Below are 17269 nucleotides of genomic sequence, written 5' to 3'. Positions count from 1 at the left end.
TGAAAATGTATGGCTACCTAAACGGCGAAATTTTCGCTGAAGAGTGGAGTGTTTGCAGTAAGTGCTATAGGCAGACATTCAATTGCAGGCGCCAACTATCATGAAAATTGCTATTAGATAGCGCACAGTTCTTTAAGGCAACCTTATTCACATAGTGCTATATACAGAAATATTAACAATTCCTATATGAAATCTCAGGAAATGAATCGCATCGATTTTATTTTTCGTACTTTTTTATGGTACTTAAAAAAAAACCTTTCTTAACTTTAATTACATCTTCCTATTAATACAGAAAAATTATTTCAGAAAATATAGATCTTGCTTTTGAAATTTTTTCAGAATTATTAAATATTTTTTTTTTCTATTAATATAAAAATAATACAGAACACTGCATCACTAAAGAAAATTTTGCATAAAAATGATATGAAAGAAATTTAAATTTAGACGTCTCTTCTGAAAATCTTTTTTTTTTTTTTAACTATTTAATTATTATTTATGATAGAGGAGGGTTGTGGAGGATACTTCTTAAATTTAATTGGTTGGATGTCATAATGAACAGATGGATACATGCATGCTCTCGCCAAAGGGAGTCAGGCGAAAAATAGGTTTAAAAACCTGTCAGATGTGCCGCATTATCAGTTTTCCATTTTCTTTCTCTCATATCTGATTACTCCATATTTATTTAGTTTTAAATATCAAAAAATGCATAAGTTAATGGTTTTAATTTTTTTATGCTGTCTTCTTCAGCTGTCTGCCATCGGTTTACAAAATGTTCCAAGAATTGGTACTTACGAAAAAATATATGTTATTCGAAATTTGTTTCTATGATAACTGATCAATTTGTGTACATAAATTGTAGAAGCCAAGAATATCCTATTTTCTCTTCCGGGGATTTTTCTTTCCACTCCCTGATTATAAGAAAATAGATTTTGCGCGTTTTTAGTTTTTAAAAATTACTAAATCCAAATAGAAGATGCGCAAAACAATTTGGAAATTAATATAAAGTATTTGGGGGGGAAAAAATAAGTATTTTTAAAATTTGATTTTATTTCTGAAATAGATTAGATATACTGTATTTTTCTTTCTATTATTGTTATTTAAGAACTATTTCATAAGTTTTTTTGAACAAATTATTTGGAAGTATCAATACATATTCTTATTTTATTACAGTTATCATTAATATATAATATTGGAAATTTTAGAGGCTGTTTTCTAATATTTTGTAAATTAAATTACAATATTGACATTCCACGAAAGAATAAATATTCAATTAAAATTATTTTCAACAGTTTTAGAATTAAAATAAAATACAGTTATGCTACTATGCATCATTTTATGGATTAATTTTAAGTTCTATAATAATTAAGTTTTTATGTTCCTATCAAAATTCTTACCCTACCTAAACAAAAATGCATTATTCTTACATTTGCAATACACTTGAATACATAATTAGAAGTTTAGAAAATTTAGTAAATAAATATAAAAAACAGGAAATATAAATGTCAAATTTGTCCTTTCTTTATACTTAAATACAAATTCACATATAATATAAAAAGTAACTTTAATTGTGAATGCTCTGGTTTTTCAGAACATATAACTTATTTGCGAAATAAGTTGTAATGAATAAAATTTAACACAATGATTCCATAAATTACTGTTTCCATGTGTTATGTAAAAAAGATAAGATTTAACTTTATTTACATTTCTTTTGTGAATTCATCCTAATTGTAGCTATTATTGGAGGAGGAATTGGTGGAACATCTTGTGCATATTTTTTGAAAGAAATGTTTGGAGAAAAGTCCAAAATAACTCTTTATGAGAAAGATACGATAGGTGGAAGACTGAAATTGCAGAATGTTGCTGGAGAATATTATGAAGCTGGTGGTTCTATTATACATCACTCTAATAAATATATGGAAGACTTTTTAAAAGTACTGGGTAAGTAATAATAATATGTATTCCATCACATTTTACTTAATCTAACACTTTAATTTTCAATGTAATTAGATTTTTTTTTAAATATGAAACTAAAAAAATATGCATTGCAAACCTCCTAAAAATAAATTTGAAAAATGAAAATTATTGCTAAAAATATCTAAATGATGCTGCAAATTGCTCTGAAATCTTGATCTTAATGATGTGTATTTTCTGTTTATAGAAATTTAATTCTTTTTAAAATTAATAATTCTAATCTTTTTAATTTTGATTAATTAATTATACACCTTAAGCTTATAAAGAAAGAAAATAGATTGATTTATACAATTATGGCTATTTTACTATTTAATATATATAAAAAAACTAGCAAAATTTTATTTTGAATGATCATAATATTTGGTTTGGTGTTCAAAACTCATCTTCTTTTCTATTTGGTGATTAACCGGACAATCTAATAATAATTAGTACTTATGATTTGTTTAATGTATGATTTTTATTTTTTCCTGTATTTCATTTTAGTACTTTAAACTTGATAGCTTTTATTTAGACTTTATGAAAGTATATCCCTTCGTATATTTTTTTAGCTGTGTGATAGAAATATAATATTTATTGCATAATTTCTATGCTTAAAAAATATTATCATTAAAAATGTAAATTTTGAAACATCCTTATTTGATACAAAGAATATGCTTTATGGCCTGTGTGAAAAATTCTCAAAAAGCATTGTGGCCTGTATAAAAATTTTTTACATTTCTTGTTAACTATGCATGCTCATACTAACTATGTCCGTTGTTATTTTTCATTAGAAACTACCTGGCTTTGATGTCAAAATACTAAATCATTTTTTATTTGGATATTTTTAAATGAAATAAGATTAAAAAAAATTCAAGGCAGCAATAGTAAGTTTAAGTGGCTTTTCTTAATTGTCTAAAAAGGGAAATCCGTTGTATTTCAAAATGATACTAAAAAAGAGAGAAAATGAAAGGCATTATTTGTGAAGAGAATGACATTGGAGCTGGTGAATGATGTTTGCTTAAAAATGGTATCTTAGTAGAGATTGCATATAGTTAATTTTTTTTTTCATCTAAAAAATAGTATTGATACAAATACATTTAGTATTTAATTACAATAATTGCAATCTTATAGTAATATTATCTTTATAGTAAGAAAATTAATGGAATATTTTTTTGAACATTCAAATGTAATTTTGTTAAGTTTGTATATTATATTTTTCTTGTTGTTTTGAAAAATCTGAATTTTTGTTGATGAATTTTTTACATTCTGTACATTTAAGTACAGAATGTTCCGTTCTTCCTTTTGACAATATTAATAAATGTTTAAACGTCTAAAATGTAATCTTTTTTTCTTCCCTCCTTTCTTAATAATTTCTTATTTTCTTTTTCAGATCTGCCAAAAAATCCTCCTGATAATAACAAATTTGGGATTTTTGATGGCAGAAAATTTGTTTTTCAAGAGAGTGACTGGAGATTTTTGACAATGCTTGATTGTTTCTGGCGTTACGGATATTCCTTTTTTGACCTTTGGTTACATACAAAAATTGCTGTGAATGATTTTAAAAGGCAAATATAAATTTGTTTATCAAATGTCCATATGAGAAATTTTAAAATAGAGAACATTATTTTCATAGTTTCTTTTATATTTTATAATTCCTGCATACATTTCTGCTACCTTTTGTTAAATATTTTCATCTGTTTAATTTCTTAATTGCTTTTGTGCATTAACATTTGTTTCTAATATAATTTTTATCATGTGAGAACATGATGTTGTTTTAGCTTGAGGTTTTTGAATCGATTTGAAGGCAACAACTTGCTGAAGCCTCAAAATGCGTAGGCAACAAATTGGCAATTTATCCTTTTTTTTTAATTTATTTCGCTGCTTTGTAATATATGTCCTGTGTATTTTAAAGTGTGATTTCTGATTTGCTGGAGAAATAATTATAATTGTTATTAAGTAATTACTTATAAAAACCTTGAAAACTTTTTAATATGAATAGCAGCATTATTATAATGGATAGGTTATATCCTTCTGTTTAAATGTACAGTTTTGCTTTACTTTTATAAAATGTGTTTTATTTTCTTGGTATATTCTTTATATTTTGCTTTGATAAATTTTATTTTTATTTTGTCAAAAAAAAAAAAACAGATAAAATAAATATCCAATTTGTATAAAATCATTGATTTTTATTTTCTGTTTTGAACAGTTTGTGATTGAACAAAATTATTGTTCTCATTAGTATTAATTGTTCTACTACCTATTATAAGTTGAATAATAAAAAATCAGCATTCTTAAAAAAAATCAATATTATTTTTTCATTTCATTAGTTGTTTCTGTTTTCCCTAATTTCATGAATTTAAAAAAAATTTGATAACATTTAAAAGTAATTAAAAATTTTAAAAATTAGAAAATATATAGAATTTTTGAACAGTAATGCCTGCCAGCTGACTTATTGATTGATAATAAAGTCTATTTATATTCAAATCATATTACTTTTTGAATCCATCTTGAAAAAATAATTTTGATAACAACATTCAGTTAAATGTTAATTAACGTGCATAGTTATTTTATAATGAGGTTTTAATATTAGGTAAATTTAATCCATTAGCATCTTTAGTATGCATACCTATAGAGAGAAATATCCCCTTAATGATTGGATTAATATTGACTATCCCTATTGGGCAAAACATTTTCTTATAATACTATTGTATACATTACATTTTTTGAAAATGTACATAATAATACATAAAATTACCCTTTATCAGATGTGATATATAACTGTTTTTATATAAGGGATTTCAATCATAATAAAACATTTAATTATAATTCTATATATTTAATATTAAAAATAAAAATAATGTGTATTTATACCATTATTGAATATGCCTAAATTAGTTCTAACTTATGTATGCAAATCTTTGCTAGAATATCACCCATAAAATCCAAACTCAAACAAAAGAAGAAAATATAAGCATCTACTTAGAAAATGAGAATAGTTTCTCTTTGTACTCAGTTATCTGGTCTGTTTATGCTCATGAAAATCCAGTCATTCAGTCGGTTAATCATAATATCTGATCTTGAAGAGAGAGAGAGAGAGAAATATTAATGTATGGGACCAATCTTAAAAAAAAAAAAAAAAAAAAAAAAAAATTAAAGTAACACCATCTGATAGTAAATATATGATTTTAAAAGCTTAACATATCCATGCAGCAATCATTCATTGAGAAAGATAGTGTAACACAGTGATGAGACATTTGCTTCTAAGAGGAGATCTAGTACAAATGCTCTTATATATATATATCATTCATCCTAAATTGGTTAATTAAGAAATGTTTATTCTTATTTGATGATAGATAATATTTTATGATGCATGTCCTTTTATGTGTGGGGGATAATATTTATCTGCTTAGTTATTATTAATTTTTTTTAAATTTAATTATGCTATGGAATATTGAATATCTTATTTTTGTTCATAAATACACGAGGAAATATTTTGAAATGTTGAAAATTCAAGATAGTACTTAATTTGTAATTTTTTCTGAAATTTTTATCTTGGTCAATATTTGCTATTCATGTAAGATGTTTCTCATTTTCCTAGAAAAATAAATTATTTTTATGTTCAGGAATGTAAATAAAATCCTTAGGGTTTTGTTTTTTGTTTGTTTTGTTTGGTAGTTTGTAATTTTACAAGGAAGGAATCATTTTATAAAAATGCTTTCTGTTAAAATTCATATTTTATTTTAACTTATAAGCAATAGGTAATGGAAATATTTAAAAATTCACAAAATGATCTGAGATGCTATCTAAATGTGACCAATATTAACTTTTATTGCTGATGTGTAGGTTAACATTCACAAGGCCATAACTATTTTTTTCTTTAGTTCAAAAATTTTGAATGATTAATGTCATTTATTTATTTCTGTGCTACCTACATTATGATGATAATTTTAATGAAGCAATATCTATATCATAGCTAAGAACAAATGATAATTTTAAAAAAAAATTATTTCCCCAAATAAGTTGGATGCTATTGAGATTTTAATTGTAGATATTGGTAATTTTATTCTTGTAAATTTAATTTCCATTTTGTATACAGCTGCGATGGAATCAAAGTTGAAGTAAAAAATAATAATAACTGCTGGGATAAGAGAAGGAATGAACCATTGTAGTGTAAATGGGAGGAAATGAGCATTCAATTCCAATAATTCTTGATTTTGAGACATTTCTTTGCTTCTAAGCTGAAAATATGACAATGAATTTTATCTGAAATACCTCATAATATATTGCTGTCTTATTAAAAAGAAACTATTTTGAAAGAAATGTGTTGTTCTTTTCATTCAGTAAATAATTTAAATTATTCTTTTTTAGGATTTATAAATTACAAGAGGAGGAGTTTTCTTTTTCCACAGTATCTGGCTTACTGGATTTTATGAATCCAGGTTTTAGGAACTTGACCCAAGAAACACTTCTTTCTAGTCTGCAGAAGAAAGGCTTATCAAAGCGTCTCATGGATGAATTAGTGCAATCTATAACAAGGGTTAATTATGGGCAATCATATAATATCAGTGCTTTTGCAGGTAATGTTGTAATGTATGTGTGTCAAAAATATGATTTTTTTTTTTTTTTTTATTGATTCAGTTACTTAATTGTGTACCTGGAATTATGTTTCATTTATATTGTTGTTGTTATGTTTATTTAATTCTAGACACCTTTTGTGATCAGCTAGTTCTCAGGATTTCTAAAATTTTAAAATATTTTTAAATAACTTGTTCAGAAAAATATTTTTTAAATTTTGATACATATACATATATATAATTCATGATAATTTACAAGTTTTATACCATTCTATTTATTTTGCTATGTATTTTCCTTTTGTCAGCTCCCTTAAAATTTATAAAAGATCGATTCATTTTACTATTTCTAACCTTTTAACAATGTAATTGAATTTCTTAACAATTATGTATGATTTAGGATTTTTCATCTTAATAGTGTTTTAAATATAAAATTTAATCTTTTACAGATTTTTCCCAAAATTAAGTAAATGTATCACTTGCTTTCCAGAAATATGCTTAGAGCAGGATAATAATTCTGATTGAAAAAAAAAAAGCAATTTTAATAATGAATTTTATTACTAATTATTTTGTTCTACCAGAATTTCTATATTTATTTTTCATTCAGAATTCTTAGGATTCTTGTTGGAAAGTATGTCTTCTTCTTAAATAGGTTAAATTTAGAAAAATATATGCACATTGAAAAGATAATATTTCCAAAATAATTATTTATTATGATTCCATCAAAATTTTGAAATAAAAAATATTTTGCTGAAGCAACTATTCAGACCAAGTTACATAAAATAACTGATTGAAGATTTTAGAAAACCCTTGTGAAACAGCTAGTCACCAAAGGCAGCCTAATGAATCATAAATAAATAGGAATGTAAGAACATGTAAATCGATATTGACAGAATGTTTTATTAATATTTAAAAAAAAGAAAACACTGTATTTATCTCCCAATAAAATTTTCTGATAAAAACATTGCTACTTATCTGATATGTAAACTGTTATTAAGACAAACTTGTGACATCAGCTAATGTCAAAAATAGCAAGATGATGAAAATTAAAAAGTAATCACATTGAATATTAAATTTTAATTTAGTTTAAAAAAAGAAACACAAATTTCAAAATTCTCTGAATCTATGATTAATATAAAATTGAATCAGCTTAAGAATAGTTGGTTGCCAATTCATGATGTTATTTAATTCTTCAAAGGCTCTGTTAGGATTGTTGGTTGTTTCATGATTTAATTTAGGTAGTAAAGAGATTAATGTAATGTTATCTGAAAAAGTGTTTTGAGAATACTTTTTGAATGCTTTAAATAAAGTGAATTTAAATGTTAAAATATCTCTAAAGGATTTTTTTTTTCTTTGCTTCTATTGATTTCTCTTCTGTAAAAATCAGCTTTTTTTATTCTTATTTTACATTTTGTTTATTCAAAAATTACTTAATCTCATAAAAAAATATGCACTATATAGATATATAGTATTGTTATACTAATGAAACATGCATTTTAGAATAGTTTTATCTAATTTATTTCTGAATGAGTAATCATGTACTGGTTCTAATAGGCACTGATAGAGACAAATTCATAGCTTTGATTATCACATATGTGTACATTTCTTCAAATAATATTGTTTTCTCCCTCAAATATATGCAAATGATTTTGAAAAGGAAAAAAAAAATGTTTGTAATTTGTACTGAATGGACTTAATTAAATTAATTGAACACAACGTGCTAGATTCTGTTCTTGTTTTTAAATAATCAAAATGATTCATTTTTTAATACTTAACTAATTTTATTTTTTATATTCACTATTAATTTATGACTATTTTATACATCTGGTAAAACCTGGTATCATAGAAACAAATTAAATTAAATTTGCCTGAAATTATTAAAGCATTTTTTTAAAAATTTAATCAAACTATTATATGCATTTCATTTGCTATATCTAACTAACTGTTTTTGGTGTTCAACTAATTTATATGGATTAATCTTTTCTATAATTTTTAGCTAAATAATATATGCAACTTGCACTTGCTTTTAAATTTTGATTGGGATGTAACATGTACTATTTTAAGATTTACACGATTTTTTTCCATTATGTAATGTATATCTCTAATTTTCTGACATCACACCCAAAATTTGAATTTCAGAAACAAATGTGCTTAAATTTCAATTAAGTTTAAAACTTTCTTGCTAAAATCATTTAGTTTTCATGCTTTATGTGTACTACATAATATTTTCCATTTCTATTGGATGAATCAAAAATTTATCTCTAATTCAACAAGAAATTAAGCACATTACAATGAGAAAGCAATTTTCAAGTGATAGATTCGATGACATACTCCAAATCATATTTTATGAAAGAGCAGCAATATTTAAAAATGGATACAAATTTCCATTAATTCTTATTTGTCAAATTAAATCTTCAAAAAGTACTTCTTCAGCAAACAACTTGATTTCAAAAAGTATATTCAAACAAACAATTTCTAAAGTGTATTAAAACATACTATAAATAGAAGTCTGTGCATTATGAAAATATAAACTTTAAGTTCAGCAATGGAAGAAATTGTTGCTACAAATGAAATATTTGTATCAACAGTGAAAATGTTGTTGTCTGAGTTTCATTATAAAAATAAAATATATTGTTGCAAAACATGTTTAAAATATTTTTAAAAATACTTTAAAAATAAATTATTGAAAATGTTCTAGAACTAAATTGGTATCATTGAAAATATATTTTAAAATGATGTAAAAAAATATTTTTGTGCTTTAATAATTTTGGAAGGTATGATGAACAAAACATCAAAGTGTTGCTTATCTTTTTAATTAAATTTCGTATTGAAAATTAAAAAAAAAATCATTTTGAGTTGAATATTTCCTTCTTACATATTACATCTGTGTCAAATTTGGTAGTTCTAGGTATAACACTCTGACCTGTTGAGTGATAACACACACATTCCTTTTTATTATTAATAGAGATTTGTAATTACATATACTGTTTTTTTTTTTAATTTTTATTTTTATTTCATTAGGTTATATTGCTCTTGCTGGAGCTGATGCTAACTTATGGAGTGTAAAAGGTGGAAATAAATTGATACCTTCTGGACTTTTAGCAAAATCCAAAGCAAATTTAGTAAGTGGTGATGTTATAGAAGTCATATTGACTCCTGATGGATTTGATGTGAAATATGTTGACTTATCTAATGGATCTCTTATAACAGTTGAATATGACATTGTTATACTTGCAGCTCCTTTAATCAAAGGACAAAGGAATGTAAAATTTGTGAATTTTCATAAGAAATTTGATCAATATGAAAAGATATATCAACCAATTATAGCAACATTTGTGAAAGGAATATTAAATCCATCAGCCTTCAGTGTTCCTTCTGTTCCAGATGAAATACTGACTTTTAAATCTAATTTGATTTTTAACAGCATCGGGAAACTTAGTCCTACAAGTGAGGATGGCAAAAGTGTGTACAAGATTTTCAGCAGTGAACCTTTGACTGAGAAAAATCTCAAAGTTCTTTTTGAGGAAATTGAAACATATAAAGTTGTGGAATGGCTTGCATATCCACATTATGATCCCCCTGAGAATTTGCCACCATTTTATTTTTACCCAAATCTGTATTATATAAATGCTATTGAAGTAGCAGCAAGTGCTATGGAGATGAGTGCTGTGGCTTCAAAAAATGTTGCTTTACTGGCTTTCCATTTTTGGTATAGTAATATGGAAAAAATTGATCAGCGTGAAAGGTTATCCAAAACTGAGCTGTAGTCATTTTTTTTCCCTGCATAACCTCCTGTAAAATATACCCATTGTTGAGCTTTCTATTTTTTCATTTTATTTTCAGAGATATTAATTTTATTCTTTGAATATCTGATTTTATTTACTTTGAATTGTATATTAAAATTCAAATGGTAGCTGTGTTAATAATCTTTATATTTTTCTGTTAACAGAAGCCCAATTGTTGCCAAACTAAAATGTTGGCATTATTTTGTTTTTGCATCAATATCTCTAAAATTTGGCAATATTTTGGGGAGAGGGGGCAGTTGACAGAAAAATACTGTAATTTTGTATACTCTAGTATTTATAAAATGTTTTGTAAAATTTATAGGATGAGTGTATAACAATTGATATTTTCACTTATCTTTACATATATACAAATTTCAGGCACAGCATCTCCAAAAAATGCCAACATAGTGAATTAATACCTTATTTTACTTCTAATAACCTGATGTGAATTCTTATTCATCTTTATGCATTGTTTTTAGTTTTATTTTATATTTTTATTAAGGTATTCAGAAAGCTATATTAAATGATTATTTATAAGTTTTCATTGTAAAGATTTGTTTCTTAGTGTTTTCCTAGTCTTTTGTTTTACCCTCGCAATTTAGGATGAAATATTTTCCTAAAATTATTGTCTTAGAATTTCAACTTGGTTGTGAAATAGTGTAAATAATATTTGGTCTTATTTGTAACATTAAAATATAAATTATTGTGTTTTGTTTGTTTCTTATAAAATGTGACTTTTTATGATTATATATATATACAAAGATTAATTTTATTTGTTTTTTGTTTGTTTTATTTTAATGTACATGTCTGTGATAATACCTTAGTCAATTTTAAACACAAAAACATATTTAAATGTGTTAACTGCCATGTATTTTTTGAAAAATATGATTGTGTTATATTTTATCATTTGTTAATCTTACTCATTGAACTCTTATGAATATATCAAGTGCATCTCTAAAAATCTGTTTATTTCCTAGTTAATGCTTATAGATAGTCAATTCACTGGTGATTGTATTGAATAAAACAATTATGTGATAAAAGTAACATATCCAAAGGTCTCCTCTTCCCCAAAAAAAATGTTGCACTTGATAAATATCCATTTGAATTGATAAAAAAAAAAATTGTATTGTTATTCTTGTTTCGCTTTACTTTACACTTTCGTATTTGGGTATTTTAGAAAAATTAATTTAAAAAAACACTTTAAAAAAACTCAAGACCTTTTGAGTTCATTTTAACAAGAATCATCATTTGCAATTATTTACTTGATGCATTCGTGTTCCCTTTATAAATTTCAGTATGAATAAAATTTTTGTTGTTGATGAAAAAAGATGTGAATATTTTATCAATTAATTTATTTTTTAATAATTTTCTTTAAAGAAATTCAAAACATATGTCTTCATATACATAAATATCTTCTGTATATTATGTATTAAACATTCAATACATAAATATCTTCTGTATATTATGTATTAAACATTCAATACATAAATATCTTCTGTATATTATGTTTATATTAAATTATTATACTCTCGTTTAAAAAGAAAGTGATTTGGAAAAAGTCTTTACATGTATATATTCGGCATCAAATTGATGATTGTATCTATCAGCAATGTTATGATTGAATGTAATAAATAATACATATTTATTCCAAAATCTGTCCATTTATTTATTTCTAAAATTTTGTTTGAAAAAAAGTATAAAAAATATGTTGTTTTTAAAACCAAGGAAATTTGAAAATTAAAAGTAAAAAGAACGGTAAGTAAAGAATTTTTATAAGCTTCTCTATGTGTATTTTATTTAATATCAAATGCATTTTGATGAATAATGACTTCAAGTTAGTTTTGTTGTTCGGAGTATATTTTCTTCTCTTCATCTCCAACATTTAAAGAAGAATAAAAAATACAATTTTTTTTATTTACTGCTCTTTATTAAATTCTGAATATTGTATTATATTCCAGTGCATTTTATACAAAGTGAATGATTAGTTACAAGAAGAGGTGGAATTGGAGAGAAAAAATAGTACACAGAACATTTTTACAAAGGGTGTCCCAAAAGTTTTTGAAACATTAGTTTAATAAATTATAAGTCAAATAGAAAAATATGTTGTTTTCTGCCTTCCCTTAGAATATTATTATAAGGAAAATTTTAATAAATTATTATGTTTGTTAAAAGTAAAATAGAGAATGCATATTGAATAACATAAGTCATAATACCATTCATAGTGTTTATATAATAGGTTTTTATATACCATTTTAATGAAAGAGAAATTAAAAGAATCAGGTAATATATTGCTGTTTTTCAAATTTTTCAATAAATATTAAATTTCTGTAATGCAAATCTGCAATATAATTTTTTTAGTTTGTTTTACATTAATATAGAATAAAAATTAGCCTATAAATTTCACTTTTTGTCCCGAGAAGATTGAAAAAGAACAACTGAAACTTTTGATTTAATGAAAAATTCACTTAAAGTAATTCATTTTTAATGAGTATACAAAATTTTAGAAATATGTCTAAATTCTTTTGAGCAAATTATCTAATAAAAAAGCAGGTTATTTTTTAAAATTATATTCACATTATTTTTTCTCAATTATTTGAATAATCTAACCCTTAACTTTAAATTTTGTGGACATATTTTATAAAAAATATCCTTACTCCTAAGGCAAAAAATATTTTTAAAAAAATATCAATATTCTTTCCTTCTGCCTTGTTCAGAAATTTTTTTATTTATTTGTTTATTTTTTTCCATCGCAGTTATTTCCTGTATTAATTGTTTCATATTCTCTTTCATTTTTTTTTTTCAATATTCTTTCCAGCTGCTTTACATAACAGAAAAGCAAATTTTTTTTTATTATTATTATATTAGGTTTTTTTGCCCCCCCCCCATCTTTGTTTTTTGTTGTTGTTTTTTTATTTTTATGATATATATTTTTTTTTTAAATTTACAAAAAAGTCTTTGTTGTATATTTTTTGGGAGCCCTTTAATAAAAAATATCAATATATACTTATAAAGTATGCTATAATAAACATATATACAAGAATGATAGAATCAATTCAAGATAAAGTAAGCTTGAAGCACAAATAGTTTTTGTTAAATAAAACCTGAAAAAAAATAATGCACAAAAAAAAATGCGAAACACTTGACGCAGGAATATTTCAAGTTCTGTATATAATTGTTCGAATACCCGGCAATTTCCAGATTGGAAGCAAATTCATGATGGGTTATAGCAATGAAATTCAAATGAAATATAAAAAGTAAAGAAAAATATCAATTGTCCTTTTCTCTCATCTGTTATCACTGTTGCATTCCTTTCTCCTTCAAGGAGCTAGGAATCGTTCTAAATTTACCATACTTGAGACTAAAGTTTGTTTCAAGTCAGTCCACATCGTTATTTAGTTTACCTAAAGTACGAGCCGTCATGCTTCGTAAAGTATTTCGAGGTCTTTCGAATAAAGACGGATCTGTGTAAATAGGCTCACTTGGATCCGCGAAATTTCTTACTTGAAACTGAGAAACGTAAGAGCTGTCTGGATTCGTTGGAGCCATACCAGATGCTGCCATTTTCTTCACCTGGAAAGGAGTTGACATAAAATTAGCATTCATACTTTGGTTGAAATCTAGTTTTAGATATCTTTTCATTTCGCCAAGGAAGCCAACAATGCTAGATTGCTAATCAAGATGGCTGATTAGATAAATAGTATTGTAAAAACAGTTATTATCAGCCATCTTAATTTTTAACTCATTAATTTAAGCCTTGATAAAAATGATAGGTCTATTCATAAATTGGAATTACTAAATATTGAATCTAATTAGCAGGAATATTCTGCCCTCAATTTTCTCGTATGTTTAGAAAGTCCGGCACTTTTCTTTTCTATTCTCAATGAGAGGACAGCAACTTCGGAAAGACTCTTTCAGACTTACAACTGTTTTCATCCTTACTCTGTCGGAGAGACTTTTTTTTTTTCATTTTAATTAATTAAAAATTAAACTGGATTTTGTCATGTTTCCGCAACAATATCCGAAAATATTATTGCACAAAAGTAAGATTTACACTGGTTCAAAACTTTGGAAAATTGTTTTTTTAATGGAGTCAATTTATTAAACGTGTTTTTTTTTATTATTTATTTATTTATTATTTTATTTATTTATTTGCCCAGTTTCTAATAACAGATTACATTACTGGACTGAAATTCAAATATTTAACCGTTAATATTTCATCAAATATTTAACCGCTTAATTTTCTTCCAATGTTGAAAGTTAAAGAAGTAGTTAGTTTAATATCTGTGCAGTTTACGAGACATATAAAAAAAGTGGAAATCATGGAAGTTAAAAGATATATGGACCATAAATTTACGTTTTTGATAGAGCTATGATACTATGAAATCGTACTTATTAGAAAGGTTTATGTATGAAATTGGCAGAACGTATGCAATTAAAATAACACTAATTTAATTTTAGAATTTGACGGAATTTAAACAATTTATTTGAAATTAAATATAACTAATATTCCCTACGAACTAGCCCGTTGTCTTTTTGTTCTAAATGAAGTATTTATAAAGAAAGCATAACAGAATTTAAAGAAAATTAAAGAAATATGAAATGAAATATGGGTAATAATAATCAGGTAGTAGCACACTTAATTGTAAAAATTACTTTTCTATGATGAAATGATGATATATTCCTTCAATATTAGTTTCCATATTATTTTCCTGTAAAATATCCTTTGATATTAGTTTCCGTACTATTTTCCTGTAAAATATCCTTCAATATTAGTTTCCGTATTATTTTCCTGTAAAATATCCTTCAATATTAGTTTCCGTATTATTTTCCTGTAAAATATCCTTCGATATTAGTTCTCTGAAATTAAAATTTGTTGATAGAGACCACTTAGGACCTTATTTGTTTAAATGAAAAACTAGCAATTTTCTATCAATGCTTTCAGTTTCTAAAACACCAATCAATCGATTTCTAAAAATAGTTTTTTTGAAAAGTAAAAATGGTGGAAATATTATTTTTCATTATTGTATAAAAAAGATCAGTCCTGTTGTCATGACAACTTCTTCCCTCGGCATAAGCCAAAGGCGCATGCGTTCCCTGTCCAAAATAAGAATTTTACTTTGTAATCTGAGATACGATTAATATAAAGAAAAGAAAAGCTTCGAGAACGTAGGAAAATCTCATGTTCCATCAAAATTTTGCGTTTATGACATAGTAGATAACGTATTTTGCTGTCTTAATTTTAAGTTTTTATGAATGGCAGATTAGTTCTCAAAGTAATGACTGTCAGGGAGCTATGGCGGCTCAATCATATCCACATTGTTATTCATTTATTATAAAGAACGGATAAAATTTTCAGAAAGCACACCAATTGAATCAAAAAGATGCTAATATAAATTTTGCGACTTTATGTTAATTTAAAATCTAATTATATAAATACAAGTGAAATTCACAACTAGTTTATACGTTATAAAAATTCGTTTTTTTTTTTTTTTTTTTTTTTTTTCAAACTACGATCGAAAACATCATATGAAAAAATTTAGTTTTCGATAGTTTTTTTTAAAGTTGTTTGACATTATTTCTAATTTTCCTTTAAATGTATGCAATTTAAAATATATTTAGTGTAAATGATATTCATATTTTAATTATTAAAATTAAAGGATTTTGTATTGTGTAACTATAATTTTATTTAAGATTATCATTTTACATAATATAATGTTTCAGATAAAAAGAAAGTTCAGAATTATGTTTATACTTTTTAGTCTATTTTAAAAACGTGAAATATTAAAATATTTAAAGTTAATTAATTAGTTCTTTTTAATCTTGTATTTATGAAGTTTTGCAATCAATTTTTAATTAATTGCCTGATGAGCTAACGACTTGTCATGGCGCCATCTATCAGCAGTGAAAGTATTTAATTGATTACAAAATTTGTAATCAATTAATTCATTACAAAATTTGTAATGAAAAATAAATAAACAGATATACAAGAAAATTCATATTTCAGATTAATATTTCATCGTTATATGAAGATTAATATTTCATCGTCCTCCAGTTCTGAGCTATGTTTAAACTTTCAAATATCTATCTCATCGGGAAGTTAATTTAAAATCGATTGAAAAATTTGCACTGAACAGAAAAACAAACAAAGAAAGCGAATTAATAAAAACTATGTATAAAATCCTATTTATTTTCTCAAACTCTTTATATAAAAAAAACAGAAAAAAAAGGTTATGTAGCTCATTTTAGATTTAAGGCAAATTAACAAGTATTTTAAATGAGCATTAACACATCAGAGCAAAAGAGAGGGATGTGAGAGGATACTCATTGCATAAATAATATTCTAATTACCATTCTTCTCGTTCTCCTGATGAAGAAGTATGACATGGCCACCACGGCGACTACAAGACACATCAGAAGGACAACCGTCGCTATCATTCCATAGTAGCCAGCTTGGGCAACACAAACTGTCGAACTCTTATCACTCACTGTAGAAAACAAAAAAAAAGTAAAATGCTGTTTTATGTAGACAATAAAAATATTAATTTCAATGAATTCCAATTATTTAGTAATCTAACATCATTTCTTTTCTCTCATTTGTCAACAGTCTTTCATTGTGTTATAAAATTGGGTATCACGCTGATTTTTACTTTATCGTACACAAAGTATAGAGAGTATTGTGTCAAAAAATTCAAGGTTGAGATTTTATCGAATCTCCATGTTTTAGACTTTCCTGAGTTGGAGAAACACGGTAGTAGCCAGCTTGGGCAACACAAATTGTCGAACTCTTATTACTTACTGTAGAAAACAAAAAAAAGTAACATGCTGTTTTATGTAGACAATAAAAACATTAATTTCAATGAATTCCAATTATTTAGTAATTTAACATCATTTCTTTTCTCTCATTTGTTACAGTCTTTCATTGTGTTATAAAATCGGGTATCACGCGGATTTTTACTTTATCGT

General features: G+C 25.0%; 2 protein-coding genes across 3 annotated transcripts in view; one reads left to right on the top strand and one right to left on the bottom strand.

Annotated features, from left to right (window-relative positions):
* Positions 1-551: 551 nt before the first annotated feature.
* On the top strand, positions 552-11951 carry LOC129976629 (prenylcysteine oxidase 1-like). The gene is made up of 5 exons (XM_056090292.1): positions 552-784; positions 1732-1938; positions 3341-3515; positions 6319-6527; positions 9543-11951. The coding sequence occupies exons 1-5, from the start codon at positions 568-570 to the stop codon at positions 10286-10288; spliced, it is 1554 nt and encodes a 517-aa protein (XP_055946267.1). The 5' UTR covers positions 552-567; the 3' UTR covers positions 10289-11951.
* A 593-nt stretch (positions 11952-12544) lies between these two features.
* LOC129975082 (uncharacterized) overlaps positions 12545-17269 on the bottom strand; it is an 84986-nt gene continuing 80261 nt past the window's right edge. For both annotated transcript variants that reach the window (XM_056087986.1, XM_056087987.1), the window contains 2 exons: positions 16655-16791; positions 12545-13876 (listed from right to left, as the gene is read on the bottom strand). In XM_056087986.1, coding sequence (XP_055943961.1) covers positions 13682-13876; positions 16655-16791 — 332 coding nt within the window. In that variant the 3' untranslated portion in view covers positions 12545-13681. The remainder of the gene's footprint in view (positions 13877-16654; positions 16792-17269) is intronic.

The sequence above is a fragment of the Argiope bruennichi genome, chromosome 7, assembly GCF_947563725.1.
Source record: "Argiope bruennichi chromosome 7, qqArgBrue1.1, whole genome shotgun sequence".
NCBI lineage: Eukaryota > Metazoa > Arthropoda > Arachnida > Araneae > Araneidae > Argiope > Argiope bruennichi.
Note: the sequence above shows the minus strand (reverse complement) of the source record. Positions and strands in the feature narration are given on the sequence as shown.

Bases quoted from the DNA above. Each gene is read 5' to 3' on its own strand.
- LOC129976629 (XM_056090292.1), top strand. From the start codon at position 568: ATGCATGCTCTCGCCAAAGGGAGTCAGGCGAAAAATAGGTTTAAAAAC. The intron at 1,939-3,340 runs GTAAGTAATAAT...TTTCTTTTTCAG, and splicing joins AGACTTTTTAAAAGTACTGG to ATCTGCCAAAAAATCCTCCT. The intron at 6,528-9,542 runs GTAATGTTGTAA...TTATTTCATTAG, and splicing joins TAATATCAGTGCTTTTGCAG to GTTATATTGCTCTTGCTGGA.